At 45.7% G+C, this 23,428-nt stretch overlaps 1 protein-coding gene across 1 annotated transcript; it reads right to left on the reverse strand.

Annotated features, from left to right (window-relative positions):
• Positions 1–1,064: 1,064 nt before the first annotated feature.
• Positions 1,065–23,391, reverse strand: LRRC29 (leucine rich repeat containing 29). The gene is made up of 7 exons (XM_036748800.1): positions 23,359–23,391; positions 10,892–10,993; positions 4,855–5,835; positions 2,905–3,102; positions 2,166–2,372; positions 1,343–1,560; positions 1,065–1,239 (listed from the first exon to the last, which is right to left on the reverse strand). Exons 1-7 carry the CDS (start codon positions 23,380–23,382, stop codon positions 1,071–1,073), a joined length of 1,899 nt encoding a protein of 632 aa, XP_036604695.1. The 5' UTR covers positions 23,383–23,391; the 3' UTR covers positions 1,065–1,070.
• Positions 23,392–23,428: the final 37 nt, after the last annotated feature.

Below are 23,428 nucleotides of genomic sequence, written 5' to 3' on the forward strand. Positions count from 1 at the left end.
TGGGGTTTAGAAGCCAAGGGCCTGGGTTTGAAATCCCAGCTCTGCTCCTGGGTGATTCTGGGCCAAGCCATTGTCATTCTGGGCTTTACTTTCTAGCTGGTCACTACAATTCTTTCTAGCTGTGAATCCTGTGGTCATTTGGGGGTTCTAAAGTGTGGGCCAGAAAAAGAAATAAAGCTGGTCTTGTGGGACTCTTCCTGGTTCTGAAGACCCTTTCCAAAAGGTTTCTAGATAGTTCTCAGCAATAGCAGCTTTCCAAGGGGACAACACTCACTGAGGTCTTGGGCAAATCACTTTCCCTTCCTAGGCCTTGGTTTCCTTATCTGTAGAATGAAAGGAGTTAAATTGATAATCTCTAAGGCTCCTCCCAGTTCAGAGTCCTAGGATCCTTCCGCCTGAGAACCCACAGTGTAGAAGTGAGATCATAGATTTTTAATTTTCGCAAACCCAACAAAGAATTCGGTAATGGGCTGGTCACAGGACTAAGGAACTGGGGGAGAAGCCCAGATTCCCCACACCAGAAACAAGGTTCATTTGTAAACTAAGGAAAGTAACTGAGATCTCAGAAGTGGTTAGCCATAGTCCAAGGCCCAAGAGCACTAAGATGTTTCAATCCCTAGGACTCAGCCTAACCATACCTATGATATCAGGCCTGGCCTCTATGAAAGTGGCTGGGGACAACCTGAGCAGCACCTGGGCCTTGTTGGGATTCTGCTGTTTGAGCTGAGCTAAAGGCTCTGAGGGAGGTTCCCTTGGAGGCCGGAGCACTGGGCCAGGGTGGGAAGGGCTAGGGAGGAACATGGTGCTACCCCACTTAGGCTCCAACAGAGGCTATGGAGCAGATGAAGCAATGCCAAGGAAGCAGTTTCCCTGTGTCCCCAATCCTGGCAAGGGATTCCTTGGCTGAGAAGAGGGGAGGTGAGCAGCATTGGTCCTTCTCTAGCTCCAGGAAAGATGGTAGGAATGGTGAGGCACCCAAGTTCAGGGCACTGAACAGCAGGATGCCAAGGTTCCAGGGGACAGTAAAGTGGCAGGTAGGCTAAGGATTAGGTTCAGTGACTGACCTTTATTCAGAGGCTCATGGCTAGGTCAGCCCCCCCAACAAAGCGGGACTGGACACAGGTCACATGGGGCAGCTGGGCTTGGAAGTGCTCCACGGCAGCCATGCTGATGCCCTGGCACATGGACACGTCCAGCACCTTCAACCGCCGGCACGCCTTTCCGACGGTGACCAGCGTCCTGTGGGGGCGGGGGGGGATGGAGTAAGTGCTGCTCCCTTTCCTCAGCCCACATCTGGAGCTGAGCCCCTGCACATCCCCCACCCCTCAGGAGGGTAACTCACTGCTCCGTGAGCTGGTTGCAACTGGACAGGTTTAGATGCTGGAGCCTCCTCCAGTTGTTGGCAGCCTGGGCCCAGCCCCTGTCGCTCAGGCGGTTGCAGTGACTCAAGGCCAGGTGCTCCAGGCTGGGACATCCTTTGGCCACAGCTACCAGCCCTGTGTCCGTGAGCTCCAGGAGCAGGCTCAGGGACAGCTGCTTCAGATGGGGAAACTTCAGGACCTGCGGAGATGGTTGCTGAGTTCATCCAGGGGTCCTGGACCAGTGTAGCTTGGCCCTGTGTTCCTCCAGGCCAAGGGACCCTACTCTAGGGTCCCTTCCAGCCTGAAAGCTATGTCAGTACAATCTAGTGGGGTCCAGGTGGGGAGTAGTGATTTTGTACTCAGGACCTGTGGCCAATCCTGCCTCTGCCCTTTAGGTGGTGCATCTCAAATGATGTCTAAGCATCAGAGGGATCAGATTTAGAACTGGAAGAATCTGAGAGATTATCTGGTCTGACCCATTTTATAGGAGAGAACAGTGAGGCCCAGAGTCATTGGTAGAGGTGGGATTTGAATCCAGGTCTTCTGACTCAAAATCCCCTCTTCACTGCCTTGTGTGACCTTGGGGAGGTCACTTCCTTTTTTTTCCTGGTTCTCCATTTTCTCTGTACAGTTGGGGTTCGGATGATCTTTAGGCCCCTTGCAGTGCTATGATCCTCGCATGTGTGCCCAAACATCCCTCCATGCCCCCGCCCGACCTCTGCAGGACCTTAATCCCGGACCCCTAGGAGCCAACCCTGCCCTCATCTCACCATTGCTCCCCCTCCCACCTCGGGCTCCAGGCACCTTGGCCAGGCTGGTGTCTGTCAGCTTGCTGCAGGCAGTGAGGTCGAGCTCCTGCAAGGCCCTCAGCATGAGCAGGGAGGGGGTGAGCTGCTTGTTGGCAGTCTCTTGGGAAGGGGACTCGAGGAGGGCCAAGGGCTCTGGAGGCAGCTGTGGGAGGAAGAAGCCCATGTCTCCAAAGTTCCTGCTTAACTTCTGTCCCTTGTCCTTCTGGCGAGAGAAGCCAATAGGGAGGGGTTGGGGGAGGGAGGGGACAGTTAGAGCTGCTGAGGCCCCAGGGCCTGCCTACTCCCATGGGGGGAATGGGGAGACCATCAGAGCACTGCTGAGGCCCCAGGGCCTGCCTACTGTAGGGAGTAGAGGGGAAGTGGAGGAGATCTGGCTCAGGGCCTCCCACAGGACGATGCCACTGCTCAGAGCTCTGGGACTACTGAGGCCTGGCCAGACTCATCATGATAGCTCACATTTCTTTGGTGCTTTAAAGTTTACAAAACACCTTCCTCACAGCAACCCTGGGAGGCAAGGAGTACAGATATGATCCCCAAGGTGGGCAGCTCTTTGATTAAGGTAACATAGTTAGGAATGAAGAGCCAGGTCAAGTCTCTTGAGTGCTCTCCACTGCACCGCACTGCTTTATAAGTACTGAGCTCTCAGACAAAGGGGACAAAGCCAGACAGGCCTAGATGAGAACACTCCCGAGTGACCTTAGATGCTTCCCCAGTTCTCTGCTTGCCCTCCTCACCTCCTCGCCTGGATCCATCAGCCCCAGGAGCCCCGAGTCAGTGAGTTCCTTACACCAAGCCAGACGTAGGACAGTGAGCTGGGGCAGGTTGGCAGAGATGGCCAGCAGGCTGCTGTTGGTGAGGGACACGCACGATGACAGGTCTAGCATCCTCAGGCTGGAGCTGAGCTCCCGAGCTAGGGAGATCACTGACTTGTCCTGGGAAGGAAGGGAGGGGGAGGATGGAGTGAGCAGCTCAATTTCTTGGGCCAGGAAGAAGCCTCATGGGAAATTCTAGAGCCAGAGGTCTTCCTGGCCCAGAAGGACAGATTTACATGGTGTCCTAATTTACAAACAGGGAGGAAGATCCATGACCTCTCAGGCTCCCCGATCTGTTCTACCTTTGAATGAGGCAGGTGATTAAGGTGTCTTTTGGCTCTGCCACTGTGATGCTGGCTCCTAAAATCACCTCCCTGCTCTGGTCTCTTCTATCACTTCATCTAGCCTGCCACCCCAACCCTAACTACTGGAGATGTCCTTCATACAGCATGGTCCTGCTCAAGTCACCATCCTGCTCCAAAACCTTCAGGGGCTGCCCAGGACTCACAAAATCAAGTCCAAATGGCTTTGATGTCCAAGGGCCTGGATGACTCTGCCTGACCAACTTCTCCCATGTTACCCCTTGCTACTCCCCTCTGATGGCTGGAAACCTTTCCTCTAGACAAACAGAGCTATTCATTGTTCTCAGGCAAATTCCTACCTGATGCTGGTTTACTCCCCTCCCCTGGTGGGGAGCAGGTGGAAGTGGTTTCCTCCCCTCCACCTTTCTGATCTTTCCTTCATAGCCCACCTCCTCCAGGAAGCTTTCTGGCCCATCCCAACCCTCAGTGAACATTGTGTTCCGTTAATTCATTAAGCATTTACTATATGGATCTGTCATGGGCATTTGGCAGGGATGCCTTGCGTCACTATGATACAAATGCTATTCTACCAAAGCCTCCTTTGCTAATGTTGGGCTGTGGCCTGGATGGAGGAGACCCTAGGTAGCTTCTTGAAGGCTATGCTAAGAGCCGATTGCCTATGCTGGAATGATAACAACAGCACTTTTAAGTATGGGCCCAGTGGCGGTCTGCATGCCTATCATCTGAGGACCACCTTAGGTATGTTCAGAGAGGCTCAGCCTTAGGGGGAGGGATAAAATGAGCTGCTGCATCAGGGAAGGGTCTGATCTGGGTCACTGAAGGTCTTACCTCCTCTTGCGAGACCTCAAATCCCTAATATAACCATCTCTGCTTTTTCCATAGCCCTGTCCTAACTTCCGTAGGTGACGGCAGATCCTCTGACAGCTAGGACCAGGTCTCACAAATCTAGCTAGCATTTACAGAGTACTCTAAGGTTTGCAAAGTCCTCACTCTATTTATTTCATCTCAACAAGGAGAACTTAAGAGAAAAGGTCTAGGTCTGTATCCATCACTCACTAGCTTCGTGACCACGGGGGAGTCTCATGAGGCCCAGTTTTTCTGGTCTGGAATATGAGGATAATGCCCCCTGCACCTACCTCATATCAATTTTGGAGGAAGGTGCTTTGCAAACCTTAAGGAGATGCAAGTATGTGTGGTGTTATTACTGAGGCCATCATGGTCAGAGTCAGGTTATGGTTACTGACCCTCTGAAGCTGAGTGCAATCTACTGGCATGCTTTAGAGCTCAGTCATGGCTGCATCACAATGAGGAATCAGGGGGAAGACTTGTGGAGGAGGAAAAGGACTATAATTATCCTGGGAGTCAGCTCTCCGTGTGTCTGATGTTTATCTAAACTCGATTTTAACTAATACAGAAAACACTGGGATTTTGCTTGTACCCCTGAGGGTGACCTGCACCCAGAACCTCTCAGGTTCCAAGGAAGCCCTGTCTGAACTCCTTCCTGCTGGAGCCTCAGGAAGGAAGGAAAGGCAAGGAGCCACTCACTCACCTTCAGCAAGGAGCAGTAGGCTAGCCTGAGAGATGCGAGGTGGGGTGGAGGACCCTTTGGGAACTCCAGTGCCTTGGACAGCTCCCTTCCACTCACGAGGCAGCACTCCGCTATGTCCAAGCTTCTCAGCTCCCGAAGCCCATGCAGGGCTGAGAAGCCAGCATCTGTCAGCCGTTGCAGCTTCTCCATCCGCAGATGCCGCAGGCCCTGTAGGCCCCTGGACACCGCCAGAAGGGCCCCATCTGCTAGCTCTGAGCAGCCACTCAGGTCCAGGCTGGTTAGGCCTCGCTGCTGACGGCACAGAGTGGCCACAGCCTCAGTGGAGAGGTCTCGGCAGCCCCGCAATGTCAGCTCTTGCAGATGGAGTCCCACCACCTGTCCCAGGGCCTGAAGAGCTGTGGGGGACAGGTTTGTACCACTCAGGTCCAGGGCCACAAGACGACTGGCTCGCTCCTTCAGGAAGTGGAGTATGTTTCGGAAGGAAAGGGTGGCGGAAGAGTCATGGACAGACAGATTGCGGTGGGGGTCAAAGGAGATATGGCAGCGGGCCAGGGAGAGGCGCTCCAGTCTGGGGGCACAGCTGCTCAGGCGGTTGAAGCTGGTGTCTGCCAAATGGCGCAGGTTAGCCAGGTTGAGCTCCCGGAGGTTTGCCAGGGCCTCCTGCACCTGTTGTACTGTTTCAGGTTGGTCCAGGAGCATCCCTGACATGAAGAGGCTGTTGCAGCCACTGAGGTCCAAGACCTGGAGCCCAGGGCAGCTTGTGATGAGCTCTATAAAAGAAGCTTCTGTCAGGGTGCCCCCACCTAGGGACAGACTGTGCAGGTGTGGGCCTAGGTAGTAGGAGATGGACTGTAGCACATTACTGGAGTCTGAAGAGCTATCCACATTGGTAAGCCTAACACAAGATACATGCCTGCGGCTCAGGCTCTTGATCGAGGTGAGGGAGGCAGATGCCACAGGGATGATGTACCGAACATCTATCTGGGGGGAACAGATATAAAGGGCTACTGTTACCTAGTCTAAGGAGATGCTTAGCCTTAGCATCATACTGGTTTGAGGAAAAACTGAGGACCTGGATCTGTCCAGGTACAACTTAGGGTCAAAGATTTTAGACAGGGAGTAAGGAAGAAAGTAAGAAAAGGGCCTGCCTAAGAGTGGGACTGTGGGCATCTATCTCTCTGTGGGAGATGGGTCAGAGTGAGGTCCGAGGGAGAGATGGCTATCAGAAGAGCAGGTATGCATGGGAATACAGATGAAGGATACCTGAGATACCAGGAATGTTGCAGTAAATGGGAAAAGCTGAGATCTATGGAGAGGTAAATGCTTAGTACCTAAAAAGAGCATACATGTAGCTTAACAGGCCAAGTACTATGCAATAGGGGAAATGGTCTTGAGGTGAGATATCAGGCAGAAAGCCTAAGAAGAAACCCAAATCCCCAGTGGCAGCCCCCAAACCCGAGGGTAGCCAAGTGTCTCCAGCATTAGGAATGGATGAGTGGACACATCAACTGCTAATGACTCCAGCTGTTTCTGATGGACACCCCAGGTCTAAATCTAGCTCCCCAAACCCAGAAGACTTGGAGCCCCTGAGCATCCAGCACTTTATTACAAATAGGTGAAGTTTCAAGAATGCCCTTAGGCAGGAGATACTGAGAAAAGGCTCAAGGCAATCCTCTGTCTGGGCACCCTGAAGCTGGTACAAGAAGATCCTGGCTTATCACCCCAAAGAGTGCTCATTTCAGTAGCTAATGGGGTCCTGAAGTGCTGATCAGAATATCTACAGACATTCTTGGCTTTTCAGTCCATTGCTCAGGGGCACAGAGGTCACCCCAGTGGGGAAGGTGGAAGGGCATATACTTGTTAGAGAAAGCAAAGGGTGGTGAGGTTCCAGAGAAGGCAGGGCAGCAGAACTTGGCAGTAAGCACAGTGGTGTGGGGAGACTACCTAGAAGAGAAGAGAGCTGTGGGAGAGGCAGTGGGTTCAAGAAGTTGAAAAACTATCTAATTGAGGAAGGAGCTGAGATGAGGATGGAAGACAGGGCCCTTTCTTGTACTTCTTCCCTCACAGGCTTGTTATGAGCAAAGCTATGGAAATGTGAATTATTAGTATATTAATTAGTCTAGCACAGTTTTCTGCACAGTTGGTGCTTAATAAATGTTTATTTGATGACCCAAATATTCCTTGGGCTGGCACCTGAAAAATCCAGAAGAGTGTTGATCTTGTTTTCGTTAGATAAATTTGTAATGATTATCTTAGAGATAAAGAGTGAAATGAATAACTGAAGAAATGTTCATTGTTCAAGGGTAGGTCAAGCCAATATAATAAAATTCATTGTTCTGCCAAACTCCCAAGAGAATATTTTAAAGACCTAGAAAAAACAATAAAAATTTCAAGGGTAATAATGAATAAAGTAGTAATAAAAGGGGGTCTGTCGATACCAGATCTCAAATTATATCACAAAGCAGCAATTATTAAAACAGTTTGGAAGTGGCTTTAAAAATGAGAGGTCAATCAATGGAGCAGAGGTAGAGGTGTGAATTGGCTCAGTCACTGTGGAAAACAATTTGGAAAGATGCCCAGAAAGTTAGTTACCAAACTGTGCATTACCTTTGACCCAGTTATACCACTATTAGGCCTATGCCTAATCAAAAAAAAGGGAAAAGGATTCAAACACGCACAAAACATTTATAGCAGCTCTTTTCATTACAGCCAAAAATATGAAATTAATAGGCTGTCCTGTCAGGGAATGGCTAAACAATTTATGGTATACAAATGTAATAGGATGTCATTGTGCTATAAAAAGTGATTAAAAGGGACTGTTTCGGAGAAAACTGGAAAGGCCTACATGAACTGATACAGAGCAGCGTGAAGAGAACTAGGAGAATGATTTCTATATATGATAACTTCATAGAGAAAAACAATTTTGAAAGACTTTAGAACTCTTAAAACAATGGTAAACCACAAGTCATGAAGAATGAAGATGAAATACATCCTTCACCTCCTGACAGAAAAGTAATGAACTTAAGATGCAGAAAGAGACATATATTTTAGATATGACTAATGTGGGAATTCATTTTGCTGTACTATGCAGTTACGTATTGAGGACTTTATTTTTCATTAAATTTTTTTTGCTCAATAGTGAGGAAGACAGATGAATAAAAACTCATTTTAAAAAATTAACTGAAAAATAAAAAAACCTTAAAAACAGCCCATTCTTTCTATTATCTATATGTGGTTTACCAATTTTTAATCCCAGGAGGGTTTCTCCCATACTTTGAGCACTGCTCAGGGAAGGGAAATTCCTTTAAAATCAGGGAAGTAAACAAAAACAATCATAGAGGTAATTACAAAAGCCAAATATTACGTAGTAAGCCATTCTATAGGATTCCAATAAAAGAGAACCAGAAAAATAGAATTATAGGACATAGAGCTGTAAATAAAAGGTTAAAGGAAAAACCAAACAATATGTCCCTTTGTGTAGGACTTGAGAAACAAGAAGAGGAAGACAGCCCTGCCTTATCCATTTCCACAAGGAATGGGGGAGTAGATAGTACAAGTGGTGATAAGGCACTGAATGCGCCTCTCTGGTCATGGATTGCTCATCATCCTTGGCCTGAATGAGTACTAGAAGAATAGTGGGAAGCTCACAAAGTTTAAGAACAGGAGCTGCTCCCAGAAGCGGATGACCCAGCTGTCCTCTATCTCAGCTCTGGGGACTTGCTATTTGGGTGACATGGTCTGGTGGCTTCTACTTACAGTGGGGGAAGGAGACTAGTGAAGGGGTGAGGGGTGGGGAGAAGTAATAAAAAGTACCTTAGAAAGCAGAATTTTAAAGCCGGGATGGATTTTTTTTAGTTCATCTAATCTAAGTCACTTATTATACAGAGGGGCAAACAGGCACAGAGAAGCTAAAAGAATCAAGAAATAATCTCTCTTGGGGGCAGCTGGGCGGCTCAGTGAGTAGAGCACCAGCCCTGGAGTCAGGAGGAACTGAGTTCAAATCCAGCCTCAGACACTTGGCACTTACTAGATGTGTGACCATGGGCAAGTCACCTAACCCCAGTTGCCCTGCCTTCCCCCCTCCAAAAAAGGAAAAAAAAAAGAAATAATCTCTCTTAAAGATGGTAAAAGCTGCTAATTTTGAAGAGTACAGACGAAATACTGTATAGACAAGTTGCATTAACTTGTTGTACCTTGATGAAACAGCAGTATTAGATAAATATGTGTGTGTGTGTAAAAGTATTACTCTAGAAGTAAGGTGCTCCAAGTGTCACTGAGGAGAGTCAGCCAGCTCAGCTGGCCCCTCTAGTCTCTAGAAGGGTCAGAACTCTGGCCTCGAGCACTACTCTTCTCTTTCCTCATGAAGCAGCACCATTGTCAGCACTGTACTTATCTCTTGCCAGCTATCAGAGGAAACAATTGGGTAAAAATACAAATGATAACAACATTAGTTATCCGATAGGTTGGCATATATGAAACCAGCAAGCAGCCTGTGGCTGGAAAAGCTAATCCTCAAAGGGGCCCACTCAGTACAACAAGGTTCCCATCCAGGTGCCTAGACAGAGTCTCCAGCCTTCCTCTTTCTGGGTGCTATGGTAAACCAAGTACCCAGGTGACCTGAGCTCACTCCCCAAGTAACAGCTGTAGAGTAACTGACAGCCCGCAGGCCTCTGCTTCGGGAGCTTTGGTTAGGGTATTTATAGTCTGGGGCCTCAAGCAGCAGGTGGGGAGACGGGATCCAGGAGTTCTATTTTCAGGTCTCCCACAGGCAGGCCTTTTATTCTGAGATCGCTAGTAGAGAGGCCATTGAGGACGCCTCTATGAAGAAGCCTCTCCTCCATGGTGAGGATTCAAAACCAATTCTATTGCTCGGGATATTTAGCCTGGAGAGGACAAGGCTTAGGGGGGGACATGGCTATGTTGTCCATGTAGCTGAAGGATTATCATTTAGAAGAAGTAGTAAATTTAACTTCTGGTTCCAAAGACTGGTACAAGGATTACTGATTTCAGCTCAATAGAACAAGGAATTTCCCAATAGTTAGAACTGTTCTAAAAAGGAAAGGACAGGGAAGCAAAAGGGCATAATGGGAAGAGCTCTGGATTTGAAGCCAGATGACATGGCTCAGCTACTGACTATCTGTGTGATCTTGAGAGCAAGTAACTTATCCTCTCAGGGTCTCAGTTTTTTATCTGTAAAATGAGGAAGTTGGACCAGATGATCTGTAAATTTCCTTCCCCCTGGCTGTGAAATGGTATAGACATTTTGGAAAGCCATGTGGAATCTATCCAAAAGGTTATTAAACTATGCATACCCTTTGACCTAATGATACCATCAGTAGACTTATACTTCGGACCTCAAAGCAAAAAAAGAATCCTTATGTACAAAAACATTTATAGAAGCTCTTTTTGTTGAGCCCTTTAGAAACTGAGAGTACCGGTCAACTGGGGAATGGGTATAAGAATTAGGGTATATGAATGTAATGAAACACTATTGTGCCATAAGAAATGGTTAAAAATGGTTTCAGAAAAACCTGGGAAGATGTGTATGAACTGATGCAGAGAAGTGAGAAGAACCAAGAGTAATAGCATTGTAAAGACTAATTAGTTTAAGAGACTTAAGAATCCTGATCAGTGCAATGACCCTGATTCCTAGAGGATCAGTGATGAAGTATGTTTCTGTCAAAGAGGTGAAAGACTGAGGATGCTGAATGTGGCATTTTCTTTGACATGGCCAATGATAGAATTTGTTTTGCTTGACTATGCATATTTGTTACAAGGGATTTGCTTTTCTTTCTCTTTCAGTAAAAGAGGGACTTAGGAGAAAGAAAAAAACAGATTTTTATTAGATAAAAAATTAAATTATAAATTATTTCTTTCTACCTCTAGGTTCTCTCATTCTATATTACCTTGGGAGTGGTGAGTTCCTTATTATTAAAGATTGGATGACAACTTGGTAGGGATGTTATAGAGGTTATTTCTGCTTCAGAGGTTGGACTAAGGGACTTGTGAGATCCTCTCAAACTCTAAGATTCCTTACTTCCCGAAGGGCGCTCTGGGCTGCATAGTACCAAGCTCGATTCACCAGGGAAGCCTCTTTCTGATCCGACAGAGGGAGGAAGCTCAATATATAAGACAGCATCTAGGGGAACACAACAGCGGAAAGGAGCAGGTGTTTAGATTTCGGGGCCTTTGGTGACAGAGGACGTACAGAACTTGGGTAGGAACAATCAGACACAAATACCCACAACACTCATTACATGAGAAGTACATTAGAGAATTATAAAACAAAGGGCTTTGTGTTTTTCATTTCACCCAGACGACCAGGCCAATTCCCATGATATGCAGGCACAAGGCAGAGAGAAGGATCAACGACTAGCCACAAAGTTCCAGCATCCCACATGATAGGAGTTGTATTGTTAGCACCTACTGGTGGATATAGACACGTTGTAGTAAATCTGTGGCCCGTAGGTTGGGAACCACTGTTCCCTATTTCTCCTCACAATCCTTACCGTAGGGAAAAATCTGGCCTAGTATATAGGCCGCTGGGGAGAAATACTCAGGTATTATCTTGGAACCTTCTTCCTGGGAATGAACTAGTGGCAGACCTTATGACAGCTGGACACAGCCCTCTCTTCCCCCATCCTCAAAAAAACCTCATTTGATCTGTCCACCCTCACTGCTTTCCCATATCTCTTCTCCCTTTTGTGACTAAACTTGAGAAGGCTGTCTATAATCACTGTCTCCACTTCTTTTCCCCTCTCTTTTTAATTCTCTACAGTCTGGCTCCTGACCTCATTATTCAACTGAAACTGCTCTCTTCAAAATTACCAATGATCTCTGAGTTACCACATCTAATAGCCTTTTCTCAGTACTCATCCTTCTTGATCTCTCTGCAGCTTCTGACATTGTCAATCACCCTGTTCTTCTTGACATCCTCTTTTCTCTAGGCTCCCATGACACTACTCTCTCCTATTCTCAGTCTCCCTTGCTGGATCTTCATTTAGGTTATGCCCACTAACTGCAGGTGTTCTCAGGGGCCCCTCTTCTCTTCTCCCTCTGTAGTATTTCACTTGCTGATCTCATCAGCTCCCCAGGTTTCCATTGTCATCTCTATGCTAATTAATCTTAGATTGACTTATGCAGCCCTAACCTCCAGTCTCACATCTCCAAAAGCCTATTGCCACATCATAGATCATTTGTCTCGTAGACATTTTTTAAAAAAAGTTTTCCACTTACTAGTATTTTATTCTTTCCAATTACATGTGAAAATAGTTTTCAACATTCACTTTCATATGACTTTGATTTCCAGATTTCTTTTCTCCCTCCCTCCCCTTTCCACTCTCCAAAATGGCAAGCAATCTGATACAGGATATACATGTACAGTCATGTTAAACATATTTCTACATTAGTCATATTGTGAAAGATGAATCAGAACAAAAGGGAAAAATGAGAAAAAAGAAGGGAAACAAAAAAAGAAAATAGTATGCTTCGATCTGCATCCAGACTCCATTTTTTTTTCTAGATGTGGACAGCATTTTCCATTATGAGTCTTTTGGAATTGTCTTAGATCCTTGCATTGCTGAGAAGAGCTAGGTCTATCAAAGTCAGTCAATGCACAATGTTGCTGTTACTGTGTACAATATTCTCCTGGTTCTGCTCACTTCATTCAGCATCAGTTCATGTAACTCTTTCCAGGTTTTTCTGAAATTCACATGCTCATCATTTCTTATAGCATAACAGTATTGCATTACATTCATATACCACAACTTGTTCAGCCATTCCTCAACTGATAGACAACCCCTCAAATTCCAATTCTTTGCCACCACAAAAAGAGCTGCTATAAATATGTTTGTACATGTGGGTCCTTTTCCCTTTTTTAGAATCTTTTTAGGATACAGATCTAGTCCTGGTATTGCTGGATCAAAGGGTATGCAGAGTTTTATTGCCCTTTGGGCATAGTTCCAAATTCCTCTCCAGAATGGTTGGATCAGTTCACAACTCCACAAACTGCATTAGTGTCCCAATTTCCCCACATCTCCAACATTTATCATTTTCATTTTTTGTCATGTTAGCCAACTGGGTAGGTGTGAGGTGGTACCTCAGAATTGTTTTAATTTGCATTTAATTAATCTTGTAGACATTTAAAATACAACATGTCCAAAACGGAACTCATTATCTTTCCCCCAAAATCCTACCCCCCTCTGAACTTTCCTATTACTGTTTTTATAATAAATTTATTTTTTATTTTTAGTTTATAACACTCAGCTCCACAAATTTTGGGGTTCCAAATTTTCTCTCCTTCCCTCTCCTCCCCCCAAGACAGCATGTAATCCAATGTAGGTTCTACATATACCTTCACTTTGAACTTATTTACATAATAGTTCAGTTGTAAGGAAGAATTATAAGCAATGGAATGAATCATGAGAAAGGAGAAACAAAACCAAAAAAGAAGGAAAAAAAAGAGAGCAAAAAGTTTGCCTCGATCTGCATTTAGACTCCATAATTCTTCTTCTGGATGTGCATTCCATCACGAGTCTTTTGGAGCTGTCTTTGAACCTTGCATTGATGAGAGGAGTCAAGTCCATCAAAGTTAGTCCTTACAGATACTGTGTGTCTGTAATAGTGTATTATGATCTCCTGGTTCTGCTCCCCTCACTCAGCATTAGTTCATAAAAGTCATTCCAAGTTATAGTGAAGTGCATCTGCTCCTCATTTCTTATAGTACAACAGTATTCCATTACACTCATATACCACAATTTGTTTAGCCATTCCCCAATTGATGGGCATCCCCTTGATTTCCAATTCTTTGCCACCACAAAAAGAGCTGCTATAAATATTTTTGTGCATACGGATCCCTTTCCAATTTGTCTGATCTCTTTGGGATATAGCCCCAGAAGTGGTATTGCTGGGTCAAAGGGTATGCACATTTTTATAGCCGTTTGCACATAGTTCCAAATTGCTGTCCAGAATGGCTGGATCTGTTCACAACTCTACCAACAATGTAACAACTGAACTTTCCTATTACTGTTGAAGGTACTGCCATCCTCCTCATTACTCAGGCCCTCAACTTAGGTGTCATTCTGCAATCCTTATTCTCTCCCACCTCCCCATATCCAATCTCTTGCTAATGCCTGTCTATTTTCACCTTTGTAACATCTCTGGTATATGCCCCCTTCTCTCCTCTGATACTGCTACCACTCTGGTGCAGGCCCTTTTCACCTCACAATTGGATTATTACAACAGCCTGGTGGTTGGTCTCCTGGTCTCAAGTTTCTAACCACTTTAGTCCATCTTCTACTTAGGTGTCAAGTTAATTTTCCTAAAGTACAGATTTGACTATGTTCCCCCCACCCCATCACTTAAATAAATTCCTGTGGCTATCACCTCCAGAATCAAACATAAAACACTCTGTTTGGCATTCAAAGCCTTTCACTAACCTGATCCCCTCCTACTTCTCAGGCTTCTTACATTTTACTTACCCCCATGTAATTTGTGATCCAATGATATTGGCATTCTTCCTTAGACAAGACACTCCACCTCTCAGTTGGGGGCATGCCTTAAACACTCTCCCCCTCATCTCTGCCTCTTGGCTTCCCTGGATTCCTTCAAGTCCCAGCTAAAATTGCACCTTCTACAAGAAGTTTTTCCTGAGCGCTCTTAATGTCAGTGCCTTCCCTCTACTGATTATCTCCAATTTTTCCTGACCATATAGCCAGTACATATGTAGTTGTTTGCATGTTATCTGTCCCTTTGGACTCTGAGCTCCTTGACGGCAAGGACCATCTTTTGTCTGTCTTTGCATCTCAGCACTTGGTACAGTGCCTGGCACCAAGTCAGTACTTAATAAAGCTGACTGACTGGTGTCCATCTGGATGTCCCATAGGTTATTTCAAACTCCATACATTCCAAATGGAGTTCATATTTTCCCTAATCCCAACTCTTCCAAACTTCCCCATGTCTGTTGAGAGTACCATCATCTTTCCAATCACCTAGGTTCCCAATCTTGGAGTCAACTTTAACCCTTCCTTTTTTCACAACTCTCTTATCCAACAAACCATCAAGTCTTGGTGATTCTCTCTGCTTCCGTGCTACCAACCTAGTTTAGGTCTTCACTACCTCTAGCCTGGCATACTGTAACAGCTTCGTCTCCGCAGTTCCCTAGTCTCCTCTCTCCAAACCATCTTCTAAATAGCCATCAAAGTGATATTCCTAATAGAAATAAAATAAAAAATTCCAATGACTATTGCCTCTAGCATAAAATGTGAAATTAATAATCTGACATTTAAGACACTTTGCAATCTAACTACCACTCACTTTCTATTACCCTCCTTTGAATCCTTCTCATTCCAGTCAAACTGGCCAGCTACCTTTTTTCCATATTCAGTATTTCATCTCTGGGTGGGAGACACAGACCCCTCCAAGTTGTAACACTCTCTCTATCTTGAAATTACTTTGTGTTTACTTGTCTATATTCATGCTGTGTTTCCCTAGTAGAAAGAAATCTTGAAATCAAGGGATTATTTATTTTTTGTGTTTTTTTGTAATCCCAGTACCTGGCATTGTTCCTCGCACACAACAAGCCCTTAATATTTGTTGAACTGAATACCATGCATTGGTCTTTTGCCATGAGGATGGGAGGTGGCATGGAGGAGAGTTGAATATCACAATACCACAAGCTGAGTCTGAGCTGGCAAGAAGCTGGATAGCATATTCAAGGGAGAAAAGGGAACAGAGGAGGGGAAGTGTCTGAAATCTATTCAGCCAAGGGCTGTAAATTTTTCCTCCCATTCAATATTGATCTACAGGAAAGGGCTATAAAATGGTACTGCAACAGAAGGCTTGAAAGGGCTGAGGTAACCCCTCTGAGCCTCAATTTCTTCATCTGTAGAATAAGAGTTGAACTAGATGGTTTCTAAGGGTCTTTCCAAATTTAAATCTGGTCCTTTTATTTAGATATGCTCTCTCCCTCCTCAAACTCTCCATAGCTCTTCTCTTAATCACTTGCCATGTTACAGAACATATTATAGAATCTGTTTATGTGTTTTATCTCCTTTGCTGAAACATAAGACCCCTTGAAAGTAGAGGCCTTGTCTTTTTAACTTCTTATCTCTAATTTCCTCAAACTGTGCTTTTTACCTGGTAGGCATTTCATTAATGTTAATTTTTTTAAAAAGGTGGATAGGAGATACGTTCCTATTCCCTTCCTTGTAGAGGTGGGGGGACCATTGGTGTGGAACACTGTTTGTAATGTCACTTTTTCAGCATGTTGGTAAATTTTGCTGATTTTTTTTCCCCTTCCTCTTTTATTCTTTTTTTTTTTTTTTGCAGGGGGGAAGGCAGGGCAATTGGGGTTAAGTGACTTGCCCAAGGTCACACAGCTAGTGTGTCAAGTGTCTGCAGCTGTATTTGAACTCAGCTCCTCCTGACTCCAGGGCTGATGCTCTACTTACTATGCCACCTAGCCGCCCCCTTCCTCTTTTATTCCTTACTACAAAAGATGACTCTCTGGGAGAAGGCAGAAGAAGGATCCAGTGGGAAATGTGAGTGACATAAAAACAGGATATCAATAAAATTGTATTGTTTCAAACAAAACAAAAAAGCTGGGGCTACTGTGGGCTGGGGAAGAGTGGTCTTCAGGGAGGGTTGGGGAGGTGATCAACTGAAGAAGTTCTCAAGTCTCCAAAGGGTTATTATGAGAAGCCTGATAAGCAGCTGTTTTCTAACTCCTCTAAAGAAAAAACAAGAGGGATGAAACGTACATGCTGTTACACAGGGATTAGGGCTAGTCATAAAAAGACACTTCCTTCCAAAAATAAGAGACAATGGAGTGGACTCCTCCGGGAAATCATAGCACTGAAGGACATAACTGGTCTTGTTGGGATGTTGTTACGGAAGGTATTCCTTTTCAAGCAGGGCTTCAGACTATTGACTGCTAAGATCTCTTCCAACTCTGGGATTCGAGGAGTCTGCAGTTTTAGGATTTGCTTGGAGTGATCTGACGATGGAGTAGAACGGAGAACGGGCTGTCCTGGGAATCAGAATTGCCTAATTTAACGATGAAGGTAGAACTCCTTAGCTCTCTCCTGCTCCCTGGAAAAGGACTTCATCCCTCTATTTTATCAGCAAATATCTCTTGAATAATGTCTTGTAAATGCCTACTGTGTGCAAGTTTGGGAAAGATACAGAGGTTCAAGACGTGATCCCTGTCTTTGGAGTTCACAACCTAGCTGAGGAAGTAAGACACGTATAAAAAATAAGTAATACAAGGTAGTTGGTATGGAACCTCTGAGTCGTGATTCTTCCCACAACCCAACACTGATGCTGTCTCTCCCTTTCCTGTTCTGTAACTTCTCATTTCTTATATTATTTAGACTTCTCTTTTCCCTTATTAACTCTATCTTGGGTTACACTCGTGTCCATCTTATTCCATTCACTTGTAAATTTTAGGGCAGAATTTTTCATTTTTGTATTCTCAATACTTAGTACGGTGCCTTACACATAACAAATGCCTTTGTAGTTCAGTCATTTTCAGTCATGTCCAACCCTCTGACCCCATTTTTTCTTGGCAGACACACTGGAATGGTTTGCCATTTCTTTCTCCAGCTCATTTGAGAGATGAGGAAAGTGAGGCAGACAGAATGAAGTGACTTGCCCAGGGTCACACAGCTAGTAAGTGTCTGAGGCTGGATTTGAACTTAGGTAGATATTTTCCTGACTCGAGGCCCAGCATCTATTCACTGTACCACCTACCTGCCTCTAATAAATGCCTAATTAATGTTTATTTGTTAAATTGCCTTCTTTCCCAGCTTGGGTCCCATCTGCTTCTTCAGAACCTTCTGGTTTCCTGTGACCTTCTTCTCCCTGACTTGTGACACACTACCACAAAATTAATCTTTCTAGAACACTCTTCTGTGTTCTGTTTCTGGAGCACTTTCACCGTGTCACTATTTTCCTCAAAACCTACAGCAGTTCCTTCCTGACTACATTTCAAAGCCAACCTTTGATCCCCATCAGGTCATTTATTTAGTACTTTACCTATACTCACTTCCGTTTGATCTTTACCACTAGTCATTCTTTCCCCCACTTAACATATAACCACGAGGAAGCTCAGAAAGATTCAGGGACTTGGCTGTTTACAGTCTGGAGATGGCAGAGGTGGGATTCAAATCCAGAGCTTCGCTGCCTTTAAGCCTCACACTCCATCTACGAGGCCACTCTGCCTCTCTTCTGCAATTTCCTCAATAAAAATTGGTAATTACAAGTCCCACCGGATATGGCTGCTGGTCTACATCTTCCCATAAGGAGCCCATCCAACACACTAGGACCTTCCTCACTGTCTCACAAAGACAGGGAATAGTGGAGCCCCCGGGCCATCCATCAGTCAGCTCTCCCTCCATTTTATTTTTCAAACATGCATTTTTTTGATGACAATTCTTTACTCCCGTTCTCCTCTGTCATCCCTTATGGGTGATGCGTTGGTCACAATTTGCTCACATCCATCTCCTGCCTCTCTGTTACCTCTGATACTCATTTTTAGTTTTTGAAGAATAGTGTTTCATGACTTACAACCACGCAGAGATGGCAGAATGTTAGTATCTGAAAGATGGGCCTTTGTTTAGGAGAACAGTTTAGGGTCACTGAAGTAGTTTACATTTCCCAAAGGCAATCTTGAATATAATAGGTATATAATAAATTAATTTAGTGGAATGACTCCTGAGGTTCTCTCCAGATTCAGTAACTCCACATTTAAACAGATCTAAGTATCCTAGGGTCTAATATTCCATGTTTTCACATTCCTTCCAGCTCTGACATTCTGTGTTCTCAGGTCCCCTCCAATTCTAGTATTCTATGATTTATCATTTACTCCAGTTCCTTTGGCTCTATCCCTTTTCTGAGTTTCAGCACACAGCAGATGTCCTACAAATACTTGTTTACTTAAGCTAGCAGTCAAATGGGAGTAGAGCCTAGATAATTTAGACCTGCCTTTTCTCAGGGCCTTTCTCAGGACCACAGAGTGGAAGCCTCCTTGCCAAGAGTAGGGCCATGGATTGTAACAGGATGAGGGTAGCTAGGTGACATAATGGAAAGAGTGGTGGGCCTGGAGTCAGGAAGACTCATCTTCCTCAATTCAAATCTGGCCTCAAAAACATATTAGCTTTTTGACCCTGGGCAAGTCACTTAACCTTGTTTGCCTTGCTTTCCTCATCTGTAAAATGAGTTGTAGAAGGAAATGGCAAGATACTCCAGTATCTTTGCCTAGAAAAACTCAAATGGGGTCACAAAGAGTTGGACATGATTGAACAATAACATTTTAGAGGAAGGTAGGGAGAGGAGATGAGGCTGCTGGAATGTTTTAAACTGAATTATCATTTCTATGCAGATAACTCCCAAACTATTTAAACAGCTCTAATGTCTCGCCCAAACTCCAGTCTGGCATTTCCAATCACCAGCTGAAAATTTCTATCTGGATGCCCACTAGGCACTTCAAACTCAGTATATGTGTATTCCTAATGGCTTTCCTGGACCAGAGGAAGTAAGGGGGCAGACGTAAGCAGGCACAAAGGATTGCCTAAATCCCCCAGTTTTCTTTGCCCTTTCCCATGAAGAGATGACTGGTCCAGCAATGCACTCTTTTCCTGTCATACGGTTGGAAGTAGGAAGGTTTCTGAGACTGGGAAGTCTTGGTGAGGAGGGTACAGTAGCACAAGCTGGGCACAGCAGAAGAGCTAGGATAGGGCCTTGGCAGAGATCTGAAGCAGTGCAGGACCAGCAGGATGGCATCAGACTTTGAAGTGCAAACTGGACTAGATCAAAACTGAACTAGAATCAGAGCTGCCTCAGTAAGACTGAACAGGAGGCAGTTCCAAACCCCAGAGCTCCCAGTTCTCTCTGATTGTTACCAAGCCGAACTGTTTAAGTTCCAAATCTACAGTTCCTCGCCTTCCATCTTCCTCTCCATCTACTAACTGAGAAGAGGTATGGAAGAAGGGAAATCACTAGGCAAAGCAGCTGGGTTTTTAAAAATAATTTTGCTATTGAAAAGTTTATCATTTTTCCTACTCACTTTACAATGCTTCAATCATGTTGCCAATTAAAAGAGTCAATCCTTTTAAGTCTTATGAAGTTGGTGGGATGAAAACAGATTTCCTAAAGGCGGGATGAGGTCCCTAGAGCAGAGCTATTTCTTTTTTTAGTGATATGGGAGCAGTCTACATCAGTCCTAGATCTACAATGAAAAGTGCTTGGATGCCATGAGCTGTGTGAGCTATTCTGGGCAGCAGAGGGCATGGGAGGGTTGGGTGGAAAGGGGTGGTGGTGGTTGGATGAGATTGTGTAGGCTGAGCACCCCCTCGTGAGCAGTAGGTTATTGCAGCCTTTGAGAAAACCAGCCAACCATGGCGGCTGAATATTCTTGAGAGTAACACTTGAGAGTTACTTGTTTGGTGACTGAATGGCAGTTCCACCTAGTGGTTACCATAGGCACTACACTCCCTCGCAGGTCCAACGAAGGCCTGCCTTTTTGCCAGTCCTGATAGCAACAGCAAAGCGCTAGGTGTGGGCTGTTACTGTTCTTACAACATCACCATGTCAGCACAGCCCACAAAAGATTAAAATGTAATTGGGGAGTATTTAACAAAAATAAATAAAAATGCAAGTTTCATATGTTTCAATAGATGAAAACAAAGCAAATATGTGGCCTGTAGGGATTTTTATGTATGGATTGGTAGCACCCATTTCTGAATCTGACACCCCTGATTCTAGTCCACGTCGGCTATCATGTAAAAACTAAAATAATCTTTTGCTCTCTACCCGCCTGTCCTCCTGACTCGACACCTCTCGCTAATGGCACCATCACTCTCCCAGTCCTCAGGCTTGAAATTTCAGTCATCTGACTCTTATTTCTCACTCCAAGCTGATAGGGTTCAACAATTCTGTTTTTCCAGTTTTCCTGTACCTGAGCCCTAGTCTCTGCTCACACCACCAACACCCTGGTAAAGGCCCTCATTGCTGTTCACCTGTAATATCCTCCTACCCTATCTCCTTGCTTCAGTACTTCCCCTCTTCAGGCAACCCTTTACATAGCCCCCTGAAATAATCTTCCTAACGCACAATCCCGCCTGTGCCCTTCCTGTGTTCAACGCACACACAGTTCTTGAAAAATCAAAAACTGCATTTAGTGGCTGTTTTCTGGCTACATTGACCTGCTCATTTCAATTTGCTCTTGACTTGTCCTCTCTCGGGATATTTATGAAGGGCTTCTCTTTCCTCCCTGTGTGTTTCTCCCTCCCTGTGTATGTGTGTGTCTCTCTCCCTGCCAGCTGAAATCCTTCTCTTCTTTCTAGACTCAGCTCAGGTATCACCTTCTCTATGAAGCATTCCTTGTTCTCTGGTTGAAAGTATTTTCTCTTTACTCAAGTTTTTTTTTTCCAGTTCTTTGTCTAGATCTCTCCTTTGACTCTATTACATGTTAGTTAGTCAGTCAGTCAATGAGCATTTATTATGTGCCTACTGGTGTCAGGCCCTGTGCTAAGAATGGGGACACAAATACAGAAGGCAGTTTCTGCTCTAAAGGAACTTAAAATCTAATGGGGGAAGGCAATACACGAAAGGAAGCAGAAGAGGGAGTGAGGGGAGGAAAGGAGAAGAGGAAGTAAGGGGGAAAGGGAGCAGGATGGAGAAGTCGAAAAGCAGTGTAGCTGCTACTTTACTTTGTATTATATACCATCTATGTACCTGTCATATTCCCCCAATCAAATGAAAGCTCCTTGAGGGGAAGGACTGTGCCCTTTTTTCTTCTTTGGATTTCCAGTGCCTAGTGGAGGGTCTTGTATGTTGTAGACACTTCAGACATGTTTTCGATATTGAATTAGATTCCAAGAATCCTTTCCTAAATCTAAAATCACGTTCTGGGTTTGCTTCAGCGCCTTTGCACAGGCCTAGAACCTGCACCTTCCGTTCTGGCCCTCGGGATGCCCAGCAACAGTCGAAGCTCAGCTCGTGTGACTCCCATGGGAAAGCCTTCTTAGATCCCTCCAGCAGGCAGTAATCATGCTCCTAAATGACCATACATTTTTGTCTGTTTACCTACTGTAGAGTCCTCAACGCCAGGAGGATCTGAGTTCAAGTCACCACCTTGACACACACTGACTGTTGTGACTCTGGGTGGATCCACCTAAATTCTCAGGGCTCTAAAAGAGTTTTCTCACCTGAGAATTCCCTACAAGAATGCAAGGTCAGGTCTACCTCCTATCCCTGAATGTTGTTTCTCCCTAGTAGAAAGTAAATTCCCTGAGGGCAAGGGTTATTATATAATTTTTTCAGTTCCAGAGACAGGCACAGCTCCCTGTAGATGGAATCACAGTGGTGAGGCCCTTCTAGGTCACCTAGTCTATTTTCCTGATTTTACAGCAGAGGAGACTTTGGTTAAGCAACCTGCTCCAGATTACGTGGGTTCACAGCAGAACAGGAAATCCAATTAGGCTTTGACTTCAAATCCATGGCTCTTTCCACTGCAGTCTGGAATCACCGAATGCTTGATGAATCCAACAAAAGGGTGTTGAATTGAATAGAGCTGTACAAAGTCTCGTCTAGCTCTGACATTCAATGTTCTAAGGTCTCTTTCGGCACTGAGGTCTACCCCTTTGACGGCTGGGTGGGAGGGTGGATGGAGCATCAGGAAGACCCAAGTTCAAATCCAGCCTCTGACACTGACTAGCTGTGTGATTCTGGGCGAGTCACTTCACCTCTGCTTGCCTCAGTTTCCTCCTCTGTAAAGTGAGGGTAATAATGGCAGCACCCCCCTCCCTGAGATGGTATCCGACAAGCACCTCGGCAAAGCTCACAGCATCTCCATAAATGCAACACACTCAGCCCCAGCTTTCCCCAGGCCTAGGGCCTCCTACGGCCGGCCTACTCCAGCCCCTGGGAAGCGTTGGAAGATAATGGGGGGAGGGGCGCCTCTAGAAACACCCCTTTAGTTGACTTGGGTCGCGGCGGGTTCTGGGGGAGTTGCAGCTCCTCTGCCCCACCTCCTCCCAGGTGGAGTCCTCGGGACCTGGGTTCTACGTGGGAAAAGGCCTGGGGATACGGGCCAGACGAGGGGGGAGGGGAAAGTCACATGGCACGGACCCCTTCGGGCGTTAAAGAGGGCATGTTCGGGGGCAGGGAGGGTACACAGGTTTGGAGAGGAACGGGTCCTTAGAGACTTCCATTTGACAGATGAGGACATTGACGCACAGAGCGGCGCAGGGGCTCACCCCGGGGAGGGGTCGCCCATCTAGCCGGTGCCCGACGCGGCATTGGAACCCAGGTCCTCCGGCCTCCCACAGCCAGACCACGCCGCGCTGCCTCCACCTTCCACGAGGGCCATTTCGGAGGGTGAGGGAGTGAGAGCAGGCGGGGGGAGTGGGGCCGCAGAGGACAGACCGTTAATCTGAAGACCAAAGGGCAGAATGAACGTTTCCCGGGTGACCTCAGGCCCGGGGGCGTGAGCCCTACTCTCACCTCAGGGGGAAGCGACTCGGCCATGTCCACTGGTCTGCCCCCAGCCCGGCCTCCGCCCGCCGCGCACGGG

This window comes from Trichosurus vulpecula, chromosome 3 (genome assembly GCF_011100635.1).
Source record: "Trichosurus vulpecula isolate mTriVul1 chromosome 3, mTriVul1.pri, whole genome shotgun sequence".
NCBI lineage: Eukaryota > Metazoa > Chordata > Mammalia > Diprotodontia > Phalangeridae > Trichosurus > Trichosurus vulpecula.

What these genes read in the sequence shown, in the direction of transcription:
- LRRC29 (XM_036748800.1), bottom strand. Translation starts at nt 23,382, where the DNA reads ATGGCCGAGTCGCTTCCCCCTGAG. An exon ending in CAGACACCAGCCTGGCCAAG is followed by an intron (nt 1,561 to 2,165) that starts GTGCCTGGAGCC and finishes CCATCTCCGCAG; the next exon opens with GTCCTGAAGTTTCCCCATCT. An exon ending in TGCAACCAGCTCACGGAGCA is followed by an intron (nt 1,240 to 1,342) that starts GTGAGTTACCCT and finishes CCGCCCCCACAG; the next exon opens with GACGCTGGTCACCGTCGGAA.